The 24328-nt window shown below is 40.1% G+C and overlaps 2 protein-coding genes across 2 annotated transcripts; both read right to left on the reverse strand.

Annotated features, from left to right (window-relative positions):
• Window positions 1-11852: 11852 nt before the first annotated feature.
• On the reverse strand, window positions 11853-13544 carry LOC126801528 (aspartyl protease family protein 2). The gene has a single exon (XM_050528909.1). The coding sequence runs from the start codon at window positions 13531-13533 to the stop codon at window positions 12103-12105; it is 1431 nt and encodes a 476-aa protein (XP_050384866.1). The 5' UTR covers window positions 13534-13544; the 3' UTR covers window positions 11853-12102.
• A 3139-nt stretch (window positions 13545-16683) lies between these two features.
• LOC126802991 (cyclic pyranopterin monophosphate synthase, mitochondrial) lies at window positions 16684-17897 on the reverse strand. Its single transcript, XM_050530716.1, has 2 exons — window positions 17647-17897; window positions 16684-17515 (listed from the first exon to the last, which is right to left on the reverse strand). The coding sequence occupies exons 1-2, from the start codon at window positions 17758-17760 to the stop codon at window positions 16922-16924; spliced, it is 708 nt and encodes a 235-aa protein (XP_050386673.1). The 5' UTR covers window positions 17761-17897; the 3' UTR covers window positions 16684-16921.
• Window positions 17898-24328: the final 6431 nt, after the last annotated feature.

Here is a 24328-nt window from a genome sequence, read left to right on the forward strand (position 1 = left end):
TATTCATAGACAGTGTCACACGATCACAGTCGATACCAAAACGTTTTCCCTATGTGATGACGCTAAGCAGCCTACACTACCTAACCAGCCTACCCACTTCTCTCACTCAATTGTCTATTGCACAGCGGAAATTATCTAATAAGTAACAATGAGCATACAAGCAACACGCACACACACAACACAAGTGTTTACGGGAGTCCGCTCCCAACCTTTAACTCATTTAAAGAATTAAGAAGATTACAATAAGTACAAAGAGTGATTTCAGCCTTGATCTATCCAAACCCAATATGCATAGCCACTCACTTAGTGCGCCTACACTAATCACTCAACCTAAGGGTACAATGAGGATACAATGAGGCTTACAGCCTTCGCAATTCCGACATGCCATATCTACCTAGCTCTCTATTGTGTTTTCCTCACCCTTACAATTGTTCTCTCCTTGCTTGTGTTCTCACAGTCTCTCGATTGTGAATACATCTCTCGACATTCTTTCGTTACCAATGACAACCCCATTGGCCTAGGTTATGTTGCACTAGAATTGTGCATGGCGGTTGACACCCCCAACCGCCCTAGGGTGATGTGGCAGCCTGCATGCTTGCCAAGCAAGTCTATTAACTCCCATGACACAGCCCACTGACTTTCCTACCTTGCATGAGTAACTGCTGGCCCTATCTTCAAGCTTAAGTCGCCACCTTGCATGAATAACCACCCACTAACTTGGATAATTGCCCACTGCTTTGGTAACTGCCTCGGATAACTGCCCACTACTTGGTAACTTTCTTGGCTGCTTGATAACCACCCACTACATGCTTGGTAACTGCCCACTGCTTGTGAACTGCTCAGTAACTGCCGTGTATGAGTCATGCATGCCCCTGCACGCCAAGTGTCGCAGCCTCTGCCGTCGACCTGCATGCTGCTTGTGCTTGCCTTCCACCGTACCCTTCCATGTGTGCTGCTATCTTGCATCCACGCCTATGATCAGTGCTAGCGAGGCTAATCTCTAGCTTATAGGTTTGTCTGCTCTGTGCTAGTGAGGCTAATATCCGTCAAATTGTTTGCCCAGTGCTTGCCGAGCTCTGCTGGCGAGGCTAATCTCTCTGCCGTGTCAGATCTGCCCACTTCTTTGCTGGCGAGGCTGATATCCAACCTACAGGTCTGCTAGCGAGGCTAATCTGCTCGCATCTGCTAGCGAGGCTAATCTCTAGCCCAGCTCTTGCACTTGTCTCTGCATCTGCCTTGCATACTGGCGAGGCTAATATGCATGCAGCTGTCGATGCTAATAACTCTGCATCCTTTACATTGCTTGGCACCTTACTCCGTGCTTGTAAGGCTCCTGCTAGTGAGGCTAATGCCCAGCCAATCACTGTGCTAACAAGGCTAATACCTCCGATATTGATCTGCCATGCTTCTTGCATGCATTTACTTACATGCGTGAGCCTCGCTGAGGCACGGCTCAAGGCTCATGCCATGCCCAGCCTATCAGGCTCTAAGGTTGTAACAGACGGGCACTAGGGTTACATTGTTTACTATAAATAGCTAAAGTAGACCACTAGCGATCTTGACACGCGTCCACAGATCGGACTGCTGCACTGAATTCTAACTCGATACTGTTAAATATCTACAAGCACGTGATACTCATGTGCAGCATAACAGATACAAGCAGAACGCAGCGTTTTAGGGAAATAGAAAGACTAACTTCTCCTAGTCAAAACTGGACTGGACTTGCACTCTTAACATCATTCCCTCCTTTCAAAAAACACTTGACCTCAAGGGTTGGCATCCGAGTCAAACTTTGGGCATCTCTTCACGATCTCACTAGCATCCTCCCATGTAGCCTCTTCAGGAGTGGCATGTTGCCATTGAATCAACCACTGAGGTGTAGCTACTCCTCTTTTCTTCACAATACGAACCTTAAGAACTGCATCTGGATACCAGGTATTCTTACCAGAGTCAGTGATATTGGGAAGTTGAGGGTTGACAATCACATGAGTACCAAGTACCAACCTTCTTCAGTAGAGAGATGTGGAACACATTGTGAATTCTTGCACTTGCTGGCAACTTCAGCTTGTAAGCGACTGAACCAATCTTCTCAAGAACTTCAGTGTGCATCCTTTGTAAGTTTGTAAATAACTACCCAAATGACAGTCTTGCCATCTGACTTAGGCAAAGCCTCTATGAAGTCCATTGAAATGTTGGTCCATGCTCTTGAAGGTATGGGAATGGGCTGCAGCAACCCTGTTAGTGAAATAGCTTCATAATGATTTCTTTGGCACGTGTCACACTGAGCAACAAATTGTTTAACTTCCTTCTGCATTTCTAGCCATTTTTCATCACAACAAGCTGGAACATCCTACTAACAACCCCCAACATATCCCAACTTTCAGCAACAAAATCATATCCCTGGAAACCATAACAACTACCAAAAATTTTATGATCCAAATCTACCAACTATGAGGCAGATGAAGCTGGAATTTCAAATGTTTAGTGGTGGAGATCCACTGAGTGGCTGAACAAGTGTGAGCAGTTCTTCGATTTGTACCAAATTCCGGAGGAGGAAAAACTTAATATCGCATCGATGCACTTGATTGATAGTGCTTCTGACCATTGGTACATGTTCCATCACGAATTTCCACCAACTTGGCAAGGTCTAGCTGACTTGCTTGTGCGAGAATTTTGTTCATTTCAAGTTGGAGATTATCAAAATGCACTAGCTCGGTTGTAACAGACGGGTAGTGTGGACAAGTTCAAGGACAACTTCTCCCGTTTAGCTATACGAACAACGGGTTTCACTCAACACCAGTTATTGTCATTCTTCATAGGCAGATTGAAGGATAGCATTCACACTGATGTGCGTATTTTGAGGCCCACTACCATATATGAAGCTTGTGATTTAGCAAAATTGTTTGAAGAAAAGGAAATTCTTACTCGAAGGGCAGCTTATGTGGCTAGGACAGTAATATTGCACCTGCTAGACCTGCACAGCCAGCCCCAAGGGCAGCCCCTGCAATAGCTCCTGCAAGGCCACCAGTGGCACCCCCTAATGTTGGTGGTAATAATGCTGGAGGTGTCAGGAGGTTGACACAAGCTGAGTTTCAAGCAAGGAGAGCCAGAAATCAGTGTTTTTTCTGTGAGGAACAATTTAGGCCAGGCCATAATTGTCGCAGGGGACAAGCAATGGTTGTGCCACATGTGATACAAGAAGTTGTAGAAGAGCCTGGACCCGAGGAAGCAACATAAGATGAAGAAGAGCAGGAACCAGTTGACAATGGGGAGCCGGATGTGCATTTGAATACTGTAGGGGATGCAGTAGCAGTACTATGCAACTCAAAGGCTCTTTTCAAAAGAAGGAGGTACACATTCTCATTGATTCAGGTGCATCTCACAACTTTGTTCACCTTGATTTGATGAGGCATGTTAAGGCCACGGTGCAAGTCATTAAACCTTTACATGTCAGAGCTGCTAATTGTAACATAATGGAGACAAGCAAATTGGCTACAATTACTATGAACATGCGGGGTTATGAATTTGAAGCTAGTTACTATGTGCTTCTAATATCAGGGAGTGTCATCTTGGAGCAGTTTGGCTGAAAACTTTGGGGGATGTATTGTGGAATTTTGAGCTAATGAGGATGAAATTTGTGAAAATGGATCAATTGCATATCTTGTAGGGTGAAACTGTAGCTACTACTAAAATGGTGAGTCGCAAAGTTATGAGTAAGATACTCAAGAAAGAAAGGGAGGCATTTTTTGTGCATATTAATGGAGCTGAAATGTTGGAAGGTGAGGCAACACTCAATTCAGATATTCAAAAGCTATTGTTGAAGTTTGATTCAGTGTTTGACACTCCCACTGGACTGCCCCCACCAAGACCCCAAGATCACATAATTGAGTTGCTCCCTAATACTACTCCCATCAATGTGAGACCTTATCGATATCCGCATTTCTAAAAAGGAGAAATAGAGAAGATAATCAGTGAGCAACTGCAAAGTAAAGTGATTAGGCCTAGTGTTAGCCCTTTCTCATCACCAGTTTTGTTGGTGAAGAAGAAAGATGGAACTTGGAGGCTATGTGTGGACTATAGGGCTTTGAATACTGCTACCGTGAAGGACAAGTTTCACATCCCTATTGTTGATGAGCTCTTGGATAAGCTACATGGTGCTACAATCTTCTCAAAGTTGGATCTCATGTCATGATATCATCAGATACGGATGTGCAAGGAGGATATTTGCAAGACAGCATTCCGGACACACTAAGGTCACTATGAATACTTGGTCATGCCCTTGGGATTGACCAATGCACCTTCCACTTTTCAAGCTGTGATGAATGACACTTTGAGAGAGTACTTCAGGAAATTTGTGTTGGTGTTTTTCGATGATATACTAATCTATAGTTCATCATTGCATGAACATTTGGTTCACCTAGAACTTGTGCTTCAGAAATTGCAACAACAGTCACTTAAGGGTCAAGGCAAGTAAATGCATCTTTGGAGAAGCAAGTGTTGAGTACTTGGGACACATAATCAGTGTTGCAGGGGTTTCTGTGGATCCCAAGATGGTAGAAAGCATCGTGCAGTGGCCACAACCAAAGACACTCAAAGAACTGAGAGGGTTTCTTGGCTTAGCTGGATATTATCGCAAGTTTGTAAGAAACTTTGGAATTATAGCCAAACCTCTTACAGACATGCTGAGGAAAGATGGTTTTGTTTGGAATGACAAAGCTACAACAACCTTTGAAGAACTTAAGTTTGCTCTCAGCAATGCACCAGTCCTAACTACACCTGATTTTAACAAAGAATTTTGCATTGAATGTGATGCCTCAGACTTAGGGATAAGAGTTATTTTGTCACAAGAGAAGCATCCAATGGCATTCATGAGCAAGGCACTAGCTCAAAAACACCTCTCTTTGTCGGTCTATGATAAGGAAATGGTGGTTATTGTGGCAGTTGTGCAATTGTGGAGACCATACTTGCTAGGACAACACTTCGTCATCTACACTGATCATAGAACATTGGAACACTTTATGAGTCAAAGAATTACAACTCCGGCTCAACAGAAATGGCTGATAAAACTCATGGCCATGGGATACAACTACTCAATACATTACAAGGCATGGAAAAGTAACTCAGCACCGGATGCTTTGTCTAAGTTGGGAACACTTGCAGCCCTCACTGGTACATCAAGGCCACTGCCTGCTTTTGTGCAAGAGATTAAGGATGACTGTGAACAAGATGTTGAGGGTTGTAACATCATTCAGATACTCAAGCAAGATCCTGCAGGGAAGAAAAATTACTCTATGCATGATTCAGTTTTGTTTTATAAGGATAAAGGTCTTTGTACCTAATGGTAGAGTTGCATGAGGGTCATGAAGGAAGCCGTGCTGGAGGTACTCGGACATACATGAGAATTGCTAGGAGGTACTCGATATTTCCGTTCTCGTCGGAAAAGTGATTAAATGGCTGAGGTCCAAAATTTGTGTGTTGGTAATAGTGGTTACCTTCAGATCTGATAGTCCCTTGAGTGTTGTATCTTGGCACCATCCATGTACCCTCACTCTGAGAACTAGTGCCTCATTCCATGCTTTTAGAACCACCAGTAACCATCACTTGTTTGAGTTTCTCGCCGGAAGATACCTTTTGTGCCGTTGGAAAAGAGAGTACTCCCTCGGCCTTCTCAGATTCAGTGATATCTTCAATCACTAATCCTTGTGGTGGCGGTGGCTGAGATGTGTTGTCTATTAGAGTTGTGTCAGCTAGAGAACCCCCTCAGAAAATTGCAAATTTCAATTTAAAAAATAATTAAGTAAATTGATGGAAATTTATATAAAAATATGTAAATTTTGAATAAAATTTTGAGAGATGTTTATTTGATCAATTATCTACTATATGTCATAAGAAATTATTATAAAAAAAAACTATAAGTTTATAGTGAATTGTAGTAATTTGAGTTGAAATAATCATCAAGAATTATTAAAAATCTACTTCAAATATTTTTTTATGGCTGTGAATTCAAAGAGAGTATGTCATCACGCCTTAATTATATATGATACATTAAATATGAAATTACATTAGTGATTTAGAACCACTAAAGGATTTATGTACAAAATTTTCACTATCTTCATCATGTCCATGAGTAGAGCCCTAAATATATTGTGAAGAATAGTCATTAAATGATACCTCCTTTTTATAATTTTGCATGTACTAACTTATATGTGAATCATGAGGGTCGTGGGTGATTGACTATGGGTGGTACTGGTAGTTCATGTTCGGATTAAGCATTTCTCGACTTTGACCATAACCATAACTTTGTAAATATTGTAATGAGGTGAACGGAGTTTGATTCCCCTCAACAATTAGTTCGTTTTTTTTTTCTCAATTTTAGGTGAATGTTGAGACATGGAATGCAATATATTAAAAAGAGTCATATATAACAACAAGTTGTGTAGTAGAGTTGACTACAACTTTGTGCTTACAAAGAATTGATCAGATGTTCAATTCTTCTAACCAATGATTTTTTAATTTTATTTAAAGTTGACCTAGCACGTGGCGATATTCTGAAAATATCGGGAAATTTTGTAAGTTTCCAGATATATCAGGAAATATCGGGAAATTTCGAAAATTTCCGTCGAGAAATACTTGGTATATAAGGGATATATCCATATACCGAAAAATGAAAACTTTTACGAAAATACCGAGGAAAGTATCGATATTTCAGTCATTGGTTATGATGCCTCACTAGGTAATAGTGGAAATGATGGTTCAATAGATACGATGATCATCGATTATAGACGCATGTTATGGTTGATTTACAAATGTCTATTTTCTAGTTGATCGTGATATGAATTTAATGGTAATTATCAGACATTTTAATAATGAAAGCTGTTATTTTATTTACACTAGCCTCATGACACACCATGTGTGTGTTATATTTAGTTCGTTTTATTCTAATAGAAATTGTAAGGAAAAAAACAAAACAAAACTGATACTATAGTAGTGACCTAGCGGGTAGTTATGTTTCTCCTATTTTTTCTATTCACTCTTATATTTTTCAAATTACAATCATATCCTCCTAACCATAGTCAGATAAATTTTGGAGTTTAATAAACCCTGGATAATTTGGATAGTTCAAAATTTTAACATGTCAACATGTCAATCTCATTCTTATTTTATTAATAGGATTTTCTAAATTATAATCATATTCTCCAAACTATAGTCAGATAGATTTTGAAGTTTAATACCCTAACCAATTTGAGTGATTCAAAAATTTAACTAGTCAATATATCAACTCTCATTCTTATTTTATTAATATAAAATGTAATTTGACAAAATAGAGAAATAACTTCTGTAAACTTGAAATTAAAGAATGAATGTGCAAGCACGTGTGTTGATGTGTTGGTTTTTGTTTCATTATTACTATATATCATCATGCTCCGTGGACGATGTTCAGAGATTTGGAACAATGGTGAATATAAGTTGGAGACCAGATGATAAATAGTCTCATGTCCTTTTGTTCTGCGATATTGTTTATCGAATAAACAACTTGGAAGAGAGGAATGAACCTACATCCCTTATATCCTGTGTCGCTAAATGCATGACATGGTCCTCCGATCCATGTGCAAATTGCTAGCAAAACCATGATCCGATCTTATATATGAGTCAACTAAGTACTGCAGCAAAGTAATCTCAGCTGCATATATTTATGAATGGTCTATAACCATATGATTTACTCTTTTAATCCAATCAACAACTCAACAAAGAGTGTCGCTTGGTGAACCACATTTTGAGGTATCGATCATCTAGAGCACATCTTTAGATAACAGCTTTGGAAGAAATCACATCATCAAAGTTTTTTTTTTTTTTAAGAATCACATCATCTTTGCATATTTTCTATTTTAATTTTGATTAATTACAGAGGTTCCTTTTTTTTTCTTTTGTTCTTCTGTCACTTCCTTGGTCATCTTTGGAACCCTACATCCATATGCTCTTCTCATCTCTCACTAGGGCTCGTCAACGGGCCGGACTCGGGCCTTAATAAAATTAAATAAGTGGCGGGCCGCGCCGGGCCGGGCCGGGTCGGATATTTTTAAAAATACGAAGATCCAATCCCGCCTACCTAAGGCGGGCCTTGCGGGCTTTTGCGGGCCGGGCCTTGCGGGATTTTACGGGCCGGGCCTTACGGACTTGTATTAGAAAAACAATATAATACTCTAATTTAAGGGTTTGAAACAATAAAATAATTGTTAGAAAACAATCTAAAACAAAAGTCACAAATAAATTCTAGTTTCGAAATATTGTCGATCGACACCAATAGATGTGATCGATATATATATTTATAAACCGTGTAAAAATTTCATCCAATTCGGACCTCATTTAACCGTCGGAATTTTCGGTCAACAAAAAAAAGTTGCGTTTTCACATAATAAAATCTCATTGACCGGGGCTTTACCAAATAGATTTCTTCAGTTCGACCGCGCACGATAGGTAACAAAAAATAGGTGATTTCAAATATGTAAACAAATTTCCACATTCGCATCTTGGTAATTGGTCCTCCCTTAGGGCATATTAGTGTTGTTTTTGGTTTACCGGAAATTCCGACGGTTAAACGAGGTCCGAATTGCATGAAATTTTAAAATGATCATTAAATATATATATTGATCACATCGGATGGTGTCGATCGATTCCGAGAAGTTTCCTTCATATAGTCGCTTCATAATGTGACAGTTTTATTATAAACCTAATATAAGGTTATAATACATTAGTGGACACTTCGGCGATCGACAACTCAAATTCAAAATATGGTCGATCGACACCAGTAGATGTGATCGGTATATATATTTAGGGAACCCGTAAAAATTTCGTCCGTTTTGGACATGGTTTGACCGTTCGTACCAACGGTCAACTAAAAAAGAGGCGTTTTGACATATTTAAACCTCATTGACCGGGGCTTTGCCAAATAGATTTTTTCAGTTCAACCGCGCACGATAGGTAACAAAAATTAGGTGATTTCAAATATGTAAACAAATTTCCACATTCGCATCTTGGTAATTAGTCCCCCCTTAGGGCATATTAGTGTTTTTGATTTACCGGAAATTCCGACGGTTAAACGAGGTCCGAATTGCATGAAATTTTAAAATGATCATTAAATATATATATATTGATCACATCGGATGGTGTCGATCGATTCCGAGAAGTTTCCTTCATATAGTCGCTTCATAATGTGATAGTTTTATTATAAACCTAATATAAGGTTATAATACATTAGTGGACACTTCGGCGATCGACAACTCAAATTCTAAATATGGTTGATCGACACCAGTAGATGTGATCGGTATATATATTTAGGGAACCCGTAAAAATTTCGTCCGTTTTGGACATGGTTTGACCGTTCGTACCAACGGTCAACTAAAAAAGAGGTGTTTTGACATATTTAAACCTCATTGACCGGGGTTTTGCCAAATAGATTTATTCAGTTCGACCACGCACGATAGGTAACAAAAATTAGGTGATTTGATATATACAAACGGCTTTCAGCATTCACATATTTGTAATAGGTCCTCCCTTAGGGCATAATAGTGGTGTTTTCGATTTACCAAAAATTCTGACGGTCAAACGAAGTCCGAATTGGATGAAATTTTTACAATGTCACTAAATATATATACCAATCACATCGGCTGGTGTCGATCGATCCCGAAAAGTTTCTTTCATATAGTCGCTTCATAATGCGTTAGTTTTAATATAAACCTAATATAAAGGGTATGATACATTAGTTGACGCTTCGGCGATCAATAAATCTAGTTCGAAATATGGTCGATCGACACCAGTAGATGTGATCGGTATATATATTTAGGGAACCAGTAAAAATTTCGTCCGTTTTGGATATTGTTTGACCGTCCGTACCTACGGTTAACAAAGAAAAATGCGTTTTGACATATTAAAATCCTCTTTGACCGGGGCTTTGCCAACTTGGTTTCCTTGGTGCGACCACACACAGTCGGTGACAAAAATTAGGTGATTTCAGATATGCAAACGACTTTTGGTGTTCGCATTTTGGTAATGGGTCTTCTCTTATGACATATTAGTGTTGTTTTCGGTTTACCGGAAATTCCGACGGTCAAACGAGTTCCGAATTGGATGAAATTTTTACAGGGTCACTAAATATATATACCGATCATATCTACTGGTGTTGATCGATCCCAAGAAGTTTCCTTAATATAGTTGCTTCATAATACAATAGTTTTATTCTAAACCTAATAAAATATGTATGTATAATATTTTATTATCTCACCAACAAGGTAATTACTATAATAATAGAAAAATTGAGCACCTTACAGCCGCGAAGTATGTGAAACTCTGCAAGCATGTCCAATGTAACCATGTCTTCTTCATCATCCATTCATCCCTATTATATGCGACTCGATCATAAACCAGAAACTCTAGCAGTTATGATAGTTTCCTCATCATCAGCAGAAAACGTTGCAAACATTGAGGACCTCCTCACAGAGATACTCTTGCGCGTGCCAGCCAAAACCCTAATCCGCTTCAAATGTGTTAAAGAGTGCAGATCCAGTAATCCAGTTTTGACTAGGAGAAGGTAGTCTTTCTATTTCCCTAAAACGGGTTAGAATTCAGTGCAACGCGTGTCAAGATTGCTAGTGGTCTACTTCAGCTATTTATAGTAAACGATGTAACCCTAGTGGCTATCAATGAATATCAAGTCTATTTTCTTTCCAGTTTATGCTTTTACATTTCTCTCTACATTTCTATTAGCTTGAGATACCTATCAATTGATATCCAGAGCCTGATTTCTGTGGCCATGACCAAAAGAGGGGGCGGGCCGGGAGGTTCATTGTCCGACGACCTCTCTAATCTTGAACTTGAGTTACAGGGTCACAAGGATAAGTTGGGTGAGTTGCAGACCACCCTCAATGTCTATCAAGAGTCTATGAACTCATTTCGCACTGAAATGATGGAAGAGATGAAGACGGTCAAAGAGGCTAATGAAATTTTAGTCCTTGATCAGAACCAACCCACATTTAGAATCAAGATTATCTCCCAACATAGAACTCATGCACCTTTGTAATGTCATTATCTTATAAAATGAAAGTGGTGACAACCCATGTTGCAATGTCCTCCATTTAACCTTTGTTTTTTACAGCTAGCTACCAAATAAGGAAGAGCCCCCAGAGAGAGAGTTGCTTTGCACTTTCCTTACAAACCTTACCACCAGCACCACCACAGTAGCTTAAATTGACAATCTGCACACATTTTCAGGGCTACAATAAGAGACAAAGCCAAACGTACGTACGTGATCGTCTACTGGTAAAGTTTGGAAACTCATCAGCATCATCATTGTGAAAATGACACCATGTTTTGTCCCCCCTTCAGTACATGACCCACGCACCCTCATTGTGAAAATGAAAATTCGTCTCCAAAGATCGAACCATACTGCGAGGTCATGACTCATTTGACTCATGTCATCTTGATAAAAAAAAAAAGAGTCATATTGTCATGGCCTTCTTTTCTCTTCTCATCTCCAAATAAAAATCTCAGTCCATTTCCCCTTGCTGTTTGTGTATGTCCCTTTGGGTCCTCACCCTAGTGCCCCTTACTGTTGGTACATCTCCATTCTTGGTCATGTTTGGTCTTTCGGCACATTACCCCGTTACGGTCTAACACCGGCCAAAAATGAAAGTTCCAAGCGACAGGTGTTGTCTATAATATATATGTATGCTATGTAACATTTTGATATATCCACCTGAAATGTACATTACATTGCAAATGTAGCATAAACAATGCTAGATAAAAGCTCTTTAGAGGACCATACACATATGGAAATCGCAACAATTATTTAAAATGAATAGAAGCAACGACAATATATATCAAGTTAATACGATACAATTCGAGATAACAACAACATTGTGAATAATACATCATCGCAATATTCCTACACCTGAATGCAAGAAAACATTTCTTCTATCCTCACCTCTTTTGATTTCTAATCTAAAAAATCAAAAGAAAAAAGAAACAGTGACAAAGTCAAGGAAAGAGGCTTTCCTGTTTCCCATTACACAGTAGACAAATAGACACACAACTACCCAAAAAAAAACCTCAAGCGCAGCCACGTGGAGCGAACCCGACCCGCTTACCCGCCAAGTCATAAACCACGCGAAACCCTTGCTGCTGGATATTCCCAATAATCGACAACCCGCCCATCGTGCCCGCAAAAGCAAAGCAAAACGTGCCGCTACTATCCACCGGAATCAGGTAATTCGTCGCCGGAAGCGACACGTCAGCCCCCCGGAAATGCAGCACTACCGTCGGGACCTTCACCTCGGTCTTCCCGGAGAGGTCGAAGCAAGTGTCGAAGAGCGAGAACTCCGGCGCCCGCTTCAGAGTGGTGGTCCCTGCCCGAAAAGCGTCGCGTAAGGAGTTGTAGGCGGATCGGGTCAGCCGGGTCACGGAGGTGCCCGAGTCGATAATGACGCCGCCGTTCCCGGCCGGGTCGAGCTTGAACAAGGAGGCCGTGATTCCCCGGACACGTGTCCCGCCGACGCTGATGCCGATGAGCTCAATGTAGTAGAAGGTGTCGAGCTTGGGGTTGGGGACGAGTGGAGTGAACCGGGCGGTTCGGGATACGGCGGAGTCGCCGAAGACGACGGAGGAGGGCTTGGAGGAGGCGGAGCGGTCGACGAGGCAGTAGGAGAATTTGGAGTTGAAGCGGGAGCCGGTCTGGGAAGGGAAGGAGAGTTTGCCGCGGCCGAGGCCAAGGAGGCCGGCGGCGCCGACGAAGAGGCCTTCGTTGTCGTGGCCGCAGCCGACGGCGACTTTGGGGACTTTGGTGCGGCGGAAGGTGAGGGTTTCGGTGGAGAAGTCGCCGAAGGTGAAGGAGCCGTCGCCGTAGGAGACTTGGTAGAGGCAGGTGTGGGTCTTGGAGTTGCAGCCGGGGGAGTCGAGGCGGCGGCAGAGAGGGGAGGAGCAAGGGAGGGTGGAGAAGGAGGAGGATTTTCTCGGGTCGAAAACCGGGTCGGATTGGGTGTAGCAGCGCTTGCAGGGGGCGCACTGGAGCCAGACGACGTCGGAGCCGGTGTCGAGGACCATGTAGAGGTATTTGGGGGGAGTGCCGACGCCGATGCGGGTGAAGTACTCGCCGCTGCCCTGGGCGAGGCCGGAGACGATGGAGGAGGAGAAGCCGGAGGGGGAGGGGCGGGTGGAGCGGGAGCGGGAGCGGGAGCGGTTGAGGGAGGAGGAGGCGAGGGAGGTGAGGTGGTTGAAGCGGAGGGAGTCGCGGCGGAGGCGGAGGTGGAAGAGGTGGGAGGGGGTTTGGTTAGAGGAGAGGGCGTCGAGGTGGTGGAGTTGGAGGGAGAGGGAGGATGGGTCGGAGTCTAGTGATTCGGAGGAGATGGATTGGGGTTGGGAGAGGGAGGGGGCGGAGGGGAGGGGGTGGAGGAGGAAGGTCTGGTGGTCGATGGAGGCGGCGGCGGAGGAGAGGGAGAGGAGGAGGAGGAGAAAGAAGAGATGGGTAGTCTTCTTTTCCTCCATGTTGTTTTTTTGGGGTTTCAGTGAGAGAGAGTGAGACTGGGAGAGAGAGATGGCTTGAGGAAGGAGTGGGAGAGAGAGATGGAGTTTAAATAAAAATGGAGGAGAGAGAGAGAGAGAGAGAGAGACTGGGAGAGTGTGAAATCTGAAAAAGGCGGTTCTTAGAGAGAGAGAGAGAGAGAGACTGTAAAGTGAGCAGTTTTTTTGGTGGGGGTGGAGATGTGTCAGATTTTCTTATGTTATCTAGGACATATATCATAATAATTTTAGCGCAAAATTAAAAACAATAAAAACAAATTAGAGGGAGCAAAATAATCTCTTAAATTAGAACCTTGTGTAACAGAATTTTGGAATTTACGCACAAGGATACAATTTTCATGAGTGTAATTATGTGAATGTATGTCATGCTCCTTGTTGGGTCATTGTTATATGCGGTTGTGTTAAGATCATTATCTCTATCGTGTAAAGATATAAATCAATATTTTTAAAATTTGATATACTAGTTTTGCTATCAACTCGTTTGATTTTGTGTTGGACGATTTTTGGTCCATATAATCGATGTCAAGTTAAACTCTTCAAAATTTACATAAGAAGTTATACCACAAATTATTTCTCTTTATTTGAGTTAACTTGCATTGAAAAATTGTGACCAAAAATGCAAAGAAAAAGAAAGAAATGTCCTGGTTGTATGTGTGAGTAAATAAGTTTGCTTGTGTTGGTGAAAGTTGGGGGTTGTATTAATACTCTGTGGGAAGTTGAGGAGGAAAAAAGAAAGGATAAGACGATGAGTATGAGAAATTGGTATATCTATCATGTGAATATTTGCTAATCCTAGGAATATCTGTTCACAAGCTTATAAAAGCCCTATTGACACATTATGTATTGTAAATTTGTACTCTTGTGCACCAAAGTATACAAAAGCTTTATAATAACATGCTCTTTACTCAAGTGATCTTCTTTTATCAGTAAAATGTCTTACTTGTAATATATTAGGTCAATTTGTTTACTTAGAAGTGCAGCAATAGACTGGAAAATCTGTTTTAAAATGAAAGCGATTTGAGCTTTTGTCTTATACAGAAAATTGGCGATAAAACATCCTAATCATCCTCAGATCCATATTAATATGGACCTAAATAGTAAAAAGTGAGGGAAGAACAATTAAAAGGGTTGGAAATTTTGCACCGGATTGATGCTGCAGCATTAGCAGTATATTAAGTCATCGCACCTAAATTGGTTGACTCGCTATTTCAAATCGATCCTTCCCTATAATGGTGTACTATGGTAGATATTAGTTCCATAATTGTTAAGGTGAGAAATCAGTTTATTTAATGTGTTCATTATATCTGGCTCATTTACCATATTCTTTGATAAAAACTACATGTAAAATTCAAAATGAAATTTCACACTAGCTGAACCTATAGTCGGAGTTTATCGCCCGTGGTTAGAATTAGAATTTTGTTACTTAACCCTCCAAGATTCCAAGTTTAAGCTCTCCTGAAAACAAAAACAAGAACCCAATTCAAGCATAGGCGTGAAGGAGGTTCACTTCAACATTACATGTGAAGATCAAAATCATCAAGTGTACACTAATAGAAGAAACGAAAATGTATAAACAAAGTTGAATGCTGGAGTAGTTATTCATGACCAAATCCCAGCAATCTCGGCAAGATTTATTGAGGTCGGTCGCGACTCATGAGTATCATGTTGCATCATTCAATCATTTCCAACAATTCTGCTGTCCCCATACTTCACTCATATTTCTACTTCATTGTATACACCTTGGTTTTTGACTATAGGCAAAGCATGAAATCCCCATGTAGTCATTTGTATGGGTTTTATAAAGAAAGACGAAGACTTAGAGCTGAATCGTAAGATATTTCATGTAGTCCATGCCTCATCGCAACTTGTAACAGTGGTGCTATTTCCCCGTGACTCTATGTCTCTACAATCATTCTTCTAATTTTCACATACAGATTGCCCTTGATCTTTCTATCCTTGCCTTCTTTACCCTACCAAAGGAATTTTTCTGCAGACCGAGTTCACTATGCAAGTAAAAATGGCCCGAATCAGAGTCATACTTCCGGTGCAACATCAAGTTATAGTGAAGAAAAATCGATATTTTTAGAGCGAAAGTAACCATACATGATACATACTAATATCGACAAGGGTAACTATTGTAGCACTAGCAATCGGCCAACTCATTTGTTTGTGCTCCCTATTCTGACGGATAGAGGAAGCTTTGGGATGATGGGGATGGAGGCACTTATAGACTCAAGGCTACAAGGAATAAACGATTGTGGGTACCATTAGCATGTGTTACACTAGTAGTTTTCGTCGTTGTTTTGACAAAACCTCTAGCCAAGAAAATACAATGAAAGAGATGGGTAATCACAGGTCGATAAAAGATACAAAGAGAAACGAGAAGATTGAACTCAACTAAAAATGGTACCAACCAATAGTGCTTCAATAATGCATAATGGACTTATGGAAGTGACAATACTTCCTTCAAACATCAAATGCTAACCACAATCCACAGACACTTGTACTCTAATGCATAATGCTTCTCTTGTTTCACATCCACTAGTTCTATTTATAGGTCACTCATTAATTTTGGTAACCACACACATAATATACATCTACCCATTAAAATGCTTTCGATTCTAAGCTAGGCAGTTCAATATAGCAGATAGAAATGGCTAATAGTATCCATGATATTCAAATTTTACCATCAATTTTTCTATTTGTGATTTAAGAAATTGAGTTCCAAAACAGACAATTTGAAAACAAAGTAGAGGAAGGAATAAAGGACAAACATGAATTTTTCCCCAGACAATATTGAGTTAGGCTTAGAGTTCAGGACCATGACGTTTACCACTTTACCTTGCTCCCTTATAATTGAAGCCTATAATATAAAACCGCGTGGGGGCAAGCACTAAAGCAAAAGAAGGGGAAGAAGAGCAGTGAAAATGGAGGAATCATTAACAGGAAAGAGCACTAAAGCTTAGCAGGGACTCAATAAAGCATTGTAGACTTCAAAGTTATGCAAAAATGATAGATCAGCATAATCCAATAAGATCAACTTTGAGCTTTCTAATACCCAAGTTAACTCTAATATTCTACTACTTTTCCTCCTTGAAGCTATTACCACAATCATACCCAATACTGGTAGCATGTTTTTGGATTATGATATTGAGGGTTAAGGACTTAAGGGCTTGGGTACTAACCAGTCTTAACAGAAGCCATTTAGAATCATACTAGTCGGTAACATCTTTTTGAGATGACATATCCGATCATATTCCATTTCATCATTACAATGTGATTTGAAAATCGGCACTAAAGCACTTACCCGCTGACAATGAGAGCATATTGCACTATATTGAACACCTTTTACTTACTCCTCCCTGGACCAGTCTCCACTCTTCCCACCAGCTTTACTCTCAAGTCTTATATCAGTGATCTGTATAGATTTCGAAGCAGCTTTGCACATATCATAGACCGTCAAGCCAGCAACACTCGCAGCTGTCATTGCTTCCATTTCTACCCCAGTTTTCCCTGTTGAACTGGCTTCCGCTTTGATATCCACACTGAAATCCTTCGGGTTCAGTGCCAGATCAACCCGGACATGGGTGATGAGTATGTTATGGCATAGCGGGATGAGACTGCTTGTGTGCTTTGCTCCATTTATTCCAGCAATCTTGGCCACACTAAGCACATCCCCTTTGGCCATCTGATTGGCCAACACCAAATCAAACACCTGCTTGCCGAGAAGTACCTTGCAACTAGAAACGGCAGTTCTCTTGGTACTTGGTTTGGGAGAAACATCCACCATTTGAGCCTCCCCAGTACTGCCAATGTGGGTTAGACCATGCATGCCTTCCCCTTCTGCTCGTGATTCTAACTCGGGTTCTTGTGCCATAACATCATTTCTTGCAGAACTGGCAAGCCCACTATCAGCTGGAGGTTCACCAAACACTGATTCCATTTCCTGAATAAACACGAGTTTCATTCTTATATCAAACTAATCCACAACATTCCCCATTCAGTTCAACTCAAAACATCAGACATTACATACTCAACAGCTTTAAAACATCTCAAGTTCTCAGCACAACCCTTTACCTTGTTAAGCTCATCAATAGCTTTCGCAATGTCAATGCTGCTGTTACTGCTACCGCTACTGCTGAGAAGCCTTCTCGAGTAAGGAAACGAAACAGCCATTCGCCGAAGAAACATGTTCACCAAAATCTAACCCAAATAAGAACCAATTCAGGAGTGAGATGTATAAATTATATAACCCACTGAGTCAGTCATTTCAACGAACAGGTTCAGGTCATTGGGAAGAAGCACAATGATAATCAAAAACCTAGCTCAAACGAACAAAATTTGCAGCATTCTTAAGTAATTAGTCATTAGCAGAAGAGAAAAACAAGAATCTGAAGTAGTTATACGAAGAATCAACATGCAAGAAATGGGTCTTTAGAGTAGGTTGTTGTGTGAGAGCAGCTGTGTAGTAAGCAAGTATACCTGTGTGTGAGTCAAAGCAGCGACTTTTGTACCTTAAGACTACCGATTATGTACTTTTTTCTTGGAAGCATTTGGGCCGGGTCGGGTGTATGTTTTTAGGCCTGCTGGCAGCAGCATGATTTTCACATAGGAGTAAAACAGTCTTTTCACTAACTCTAGCGAGCGTATTCGTCACGTTATCGGCTCGTATTTGAGATTGTTCGACGCATTTCCGAGCAAATCCGATGAATATTGGAGCAAATGAGGTATTTATAGTCTCGGATATGCTCTGATATAAGTAATGATTATTTAACCGAAATGTCCAATGCAAAGACTATTGTACCCCTTTGTAGATGCTGGTTTGAGTTTTTGAGTATGGGCCAGTATACTGTGCGGGCATTGTATGGGCCATTTATGTACGAGTAAAGTCCAATAATACTGGTATGAGTGAAAAACTTAGAACTTGAATACAATAGTATTATTATATGGTAATATGGCTTACAAATAAGTGATAACTAGAGTAACTAGAGCATCGATTCAGATTCACCAAGATGAGTCGTTATCATATCTTATAATAGATTAGTGATTAATTCCCTGCCACCCCACAAGAAAATGATAATTAACCAGAGAAAGTTTTAGTTTTGGCGTTTCTTGAATCATTAAGGTGCTTTTGGCATCTTAACAAAAAAAAAAGTGCTTTTAGCATGAACATCGGATTCAAGTATCAATATATCAAGCATATGAATTAATGAATTTTTATAGGCATATACTTGTAAACTATAGTTGGGAGAGACAAGATACGAGTGAAATACTCCGATTTAGTACGTGACATAATTATATATTGGGTGACCAGATCACAAAATTTTTTACTACGTAGTGATCGGTGATAATTATTATGATGGTACTTATGTTTTTTTTTTTATAGAAATGAAGATACATATATTTCACCAACAATAAGATTACAATAAAGAATACTAGGTGGTAGAACTAGATTCTCACACTCTATCCGACTAACATTGCTAGACACAAGACTATCACAAAAAACAATAGACATAATCTAAGGAGGCCAAATCCCGAACCAATTAAAACTGATACCAAAAGTAGTCGATAAATTACTCGCCGCCAATCTCAAGCTCTAATAGCATCACATATCAAAACCTCAAGCATATTTACAGAGACAACCTCCTCATTATATTGACACCTAGAAAGAACCGAATTTTAGATAATCTTTGAAAATGACATGCACTATAAACATGTGCACTCAACGACACGACTAAAAACCTATCTACTGGCACCCTAAACCCTCGCTCAAAGTGGAGGGACGACAAAACCTACACAATAGAAAAACAAATCAGACCTGAGCCAGCAGACCCAAGCCCACCTAAAACCTAAATGACCCAAGTCCAGGCCCAAAGAGCCCAGACCCACCTCCAATGAATCTCCAAAGATTAGCAACCCAGAAAAACGACCAGCAGGTCGCCGCCAACTGACCACAACGCCATCTCGACATCCAAGTACACTGCCACCTCCGAGAAACCATCCAAATCCGCCACCGAGACGCAGCTTACCATCCTCCACGTTCAACCCAACAAAGGAATCAGAAAAACTCCACGAATTGAGGACAACCCAAAGAAGCCACCAAAGCCTCCGCTTCCCCACCTCTGTGCACCGCTCCTCCACTAGCTCCATCTGCAGATGTGACCCAGACCAGCAAATCAAAAGAGACACCATAGCATCGCTGCCTATCCATGGCCTCTGCAATCCAGAATACTAACAACAAGCGCTGCCAAAAACCCCGAGCAGCCGCCCTCCGTTGATCCCCCACCATCTACCATCCTTGCGGGATCATCAATTGACCCACCAAAACTCTCGTTCGACGGCAGCGTTGGAGGACGCGGTGCCGGACGACAACCAAAACTTTTCCTTTGAAACCTTACTCTCTCTGATTTCCACGAAGCCTTTTTTTCCCAAATGAGACTATTTGTATATTATTTTAACCCAACGGTACTTGTACTTTCTTATCAACGTTTTCTGAAAATAAAATGTATGTGACTAATCTTCCGTTGTCGTCCAAGAAATAGAACTATACAGAAAGTTTTAGTTTCATAGTTTCTTGATAAATTCTGGTGCTCCATTATCCTCTTGGTTGACATGAAAATCAGATTCATGCATCAAGAAACTAAACTTCCAGTTGCAAAATTCAGGAATTTGGTTAGTCTCAGAGATGGAACTTTTATCTGGAATCGACTAGTGCGATGGGAACTTATGTCAGTTATATGATTTTGGGAGGGACAAGGTTGTTCTCCCTGGTAGTCTGCTTTGTTTCTGGTCTTTCTACTAATTCACTTGTTCCATCGTAGTTACACACCTCAATAGTCAATACTTCTGATTTTCTCTCACACCGGTTCTACTATAAGCTACTTGGACCATCATTGGCGAAATCCCCATTTTCTTTTATCTGATTGAAACTAAATTGTGCTTCTCCCTGTAAATTTTTTCAGTCTCTTGACATTGTTGAAGGAAGACCAACCACATTATGAATTCCATTTTGGTCACGTACTTGATTAGCGCAAATTAGTTGACAAAGTAGATTGCTAAATGGAGGCCAAAAACAAAACAAAAGAAATGTGCAAATCCCAGATGCATGACTTATCCCAATGAAGGAAAATGGAACAAACTACATCCAGGAAATTCAAGCTTCGAAATATGTAATTAGCCAATATATCCAAACACCGACCCTATGCAAATACATAAACTATTGTCACTAATGAGGAGATGGAATGTAGAGTTCTTCCAGTTGCTCCTACTCGTCATTTTTTTCTGCGTTTGATGTTCTACTGGAAACGGTAACTTTCGTTAGTCCAAGGTGCAAAATATATAAAATAAAACTTTGAAATGTACAATCAACTCTGACCAAAATATTAAAATAGCAAGAGCAGGTGGTCAAGGAAACATATTACTAATCACAATTCATAGACCCACACACCTATCATATGGTGCTTCTTAGATTAACCATATGGTTGAAGTCCAAGATTCTTTATTCATGCAAAAGAAAAAAAAAAAAAACTACCATTTAACCCCCAAAGTGAGTGTTCTCAGGAAAGTAGAATTTGGAAAGCACCAACTACCACTACCAAATGCTACTTTAGAAACAAGTTAGTTCAAAATGCACCTTCAAGTGTACTCTGCTAGTATGCTTTATACTACTTGATGAATCTTATATTCAAACCCAAGCACATGTAAAATTTATACAGAGCAATTAAAAGAACAGAAAATCACATACATACTAGATAGATATATTTACCGCAATTTCGAGAGCTGTTGGAAATTGATTTTTTTCTAACACACTCAAAATTAGCTAAGAAGTCGAGATAAAGAGCATGTACACACTCAAGGAGTCTAGCAATTTACCATCGCAGGAAGTTGCTCTACCCACAACAAGGCATCACGGTTTTAGTATAACCTGTTGTTAACTTGAGAATGGATTTTAAACTAGAAGACATCAGAGTAGAAAGTGTAACTAGTTTTGAAATTATGAACATTTGAAAGTTCAAAACCAAACTTTAAACGCTATCAAATTAAAATTTTACCACGAAAACACCAAATAGTGTATAACCACAGGCTAGCATGAAGTTTCACTAAGAATCATAGAGTTTTTAGAAAGTCACAGCTCATAGGTCAGAATGTCACCATGAAAGTCCAACACTAGATAACAACTCCACCTTCTCTTTGAAGTAGGGTCATTTAATCTTCAGCCTCCAATATCAATTGATCTTGCACAGCAACCCCTAAGTTGTGTATGAGGCCTGCGCACGGCTCCGACCCCTTGAAGATACATTCCAGTAACGTGTGGCAATGACACCAGATATTGAGCTTGATGCTTGTTACACAACCAAGGTTGTTTCCATACCAGCTCAAACAGCTCAACTCCTCCAAGATGCACTTGTAAGTAACACACTAGATCAACAACTCCACCTTCTCTTTAGTAGAGTTGTTGACTAATTGTGGCTTCCACCTTCACAATCAAGATTAATTACACAACAGCTCCTAAGTTGTGAATGGGGCCTGCGCGCATAGCTCCGACTCCTCTAAGATTCAATTCAGTAATGTGTCGCAACACCGCCGGATAAAGAGTGTGATGCTTGTTTCCGTAGAAGCTCAAACAGCTCATGTTAAGTCTCTACATAGTTGCAACTCCTCAAAGATGCACTTCAATAGACATGAGGTGCACCCATTGAAGTAGCTGTCAACATAGAAATGTGCCTTCCTCCTTCACGACTAAAGGTCGTTACATGGCAGCTCAAACTTTGTCGATGAGGTCTACACCATAGATGCAACTCCAGCAACTCTGCCCCTTTTTTATTTGAAAAAAAAAAAGGCTCTTGCGGCAACCCTCAAGCCTTGATTTTTGAAACTGCAAAATACGGGTGCAAAAAAAGGAAGGGGGGGGGGGGGGGGGGGGGGGGGGCTCCTCCTCCTTGGCATAATGTTGGTATAAGGAATGAAACAAGAATATAAATAATGGCAAGAGTTTCTCCATGATGAATTTCAAAGGCTATGACGAGACCAGGTTACACAATTGCGAATTATATCCCCATCTCAATGGGAGTGGCTGAACAAAATATGTAGCAACAAAGGCATAATTGGCCCTTATATAAGAAAGAAACAGCATGGCGTGGCTAGAGCATATTGTTGCAAGATTAAGTAACACAAGCCAATCGACATGCCATAAGAATATGAATGGATTCTACTACTTCAGAAAACTTCCGGTGTAGTTATGTAGGTGTGGCTTCAGGTGTGCCCTGAGACAGCCACCAATCAAGTATATGGATTGTTGTATTTTGAGGCATCGAACAGAGTTCAATCAAAAAAGATGTAGTTGAACATAGATGATTACCCATCAGTAATCTTTATTGAGATGGATGAGTTGAAAGAAAAATGTGGGCATGGTGTCAAAGTCTTTGAGAACTGTAAAACAGTATATGTCATCACACTATTGTGTCAAGATGTGATGTTTTCAAAGCTTCCAACCAAAAACCAATTGGCAAGGGGAGCAGCTCAACATCTTGTACATCTGGCTAAATATTTCCTCACATAGGTCAAACGTGGAAATTCCATTCATACCCGCACTCATGCTCACAGACATCCAGGTGCCCACCCAACACATAGATTTAAATTGATGCATGTTTAGGCCAGAAAAGTGGTTGCTGTGAGTAGCCCACTCTGATGCAATCCGAGAAACATGGAGAGGCCAATAATAACTTATGATTAAATTGGTAGATTGGAGACTCCATCTTCCATCGTCCCCGTCTGATGATTCATCTCTTTACTATTGCCTGGACTTAAACTTGGAATCTCCAACTTCCTCGTAGTCTCGTACTTATAGATGGGATACGTCACAAAATTGTTTGCATTCCAACTTTTCATTATCACCAATGATAAACTACTTATTTGACACCTCCTGATAATCTTAGCAATGATGAAGAAATAGTACTGGCCGCCATCAACTAATTCAAACCTTAAGACAAAAGATGACTACAGATGCCTGTTCTGTTCTAAAGAGAAGACCCACTCAAGGTTGATATTTACTGAACATATAAACAGAACCGTATATTCACTAATTTCTTACGCATTAATAATGCAAAATAAAATCAAATTAGGAAAACATTTAGGCATTTCATTTGATTACCATTCATATTTATACAGTAGACTGAATTTCTTTCACTAAGATGACCACGACTAGGATATTTACATTAAATTGCATGTAGTGGTGTAGGGGTTGGAGATGGCTATCTGATGAAGTTCTTTCTAGAACAGCATTAGTTAAGCCAAAGAGTCTATTTTTGGTGGTAAAAGACAAAAGGATGAGAATGGGTAGGTGTTGGGTCCAAACTTCTCCTAACATAAAAACATATTACATATGTATGGTAATTGGTTGAAGTAACAGATGAACAATTACCGCACAGGGTGACCACCGATTAGTCATTTCATGGGGTAGGATCAGTGTTCGAAATATCGGATATATCGGCTGATATATCGCCGATATTTTGAATCCGATACGATAAGGGCATATCGGTCAAAATTTATCGGTCAACACAGAAATGATGGTCAACGGTCATTTATCGGTCAAACATTGATTTTTTTATTTTCAATTTTTGTTTAATTTTTTCATATTTATTTCCTCTTTTTAAAAAAAAACTAATATTTTTTTTCATTTTTTCATATCTATTTTTAATTTATATATATTTTAAATATATATGATGAATTTTAAGTCTAAATAATCATTTTTATTATTAGA

The sequence above is a fragment of the Argentina anserina genome, chromosome 7 (genome assembly GCF_933775445.1).
Source record: "Argentina anserina chromosome 7, drPotAnse1.1, whole genome shotgun sequence".
In the NCBI taxonomy this organism is placed as follows: Eukaryota; Viridiplantae; Streptophyta; class Magnoliopsida; order Rosales; family Rosaceae; genus Argentina; species Argentina anserina.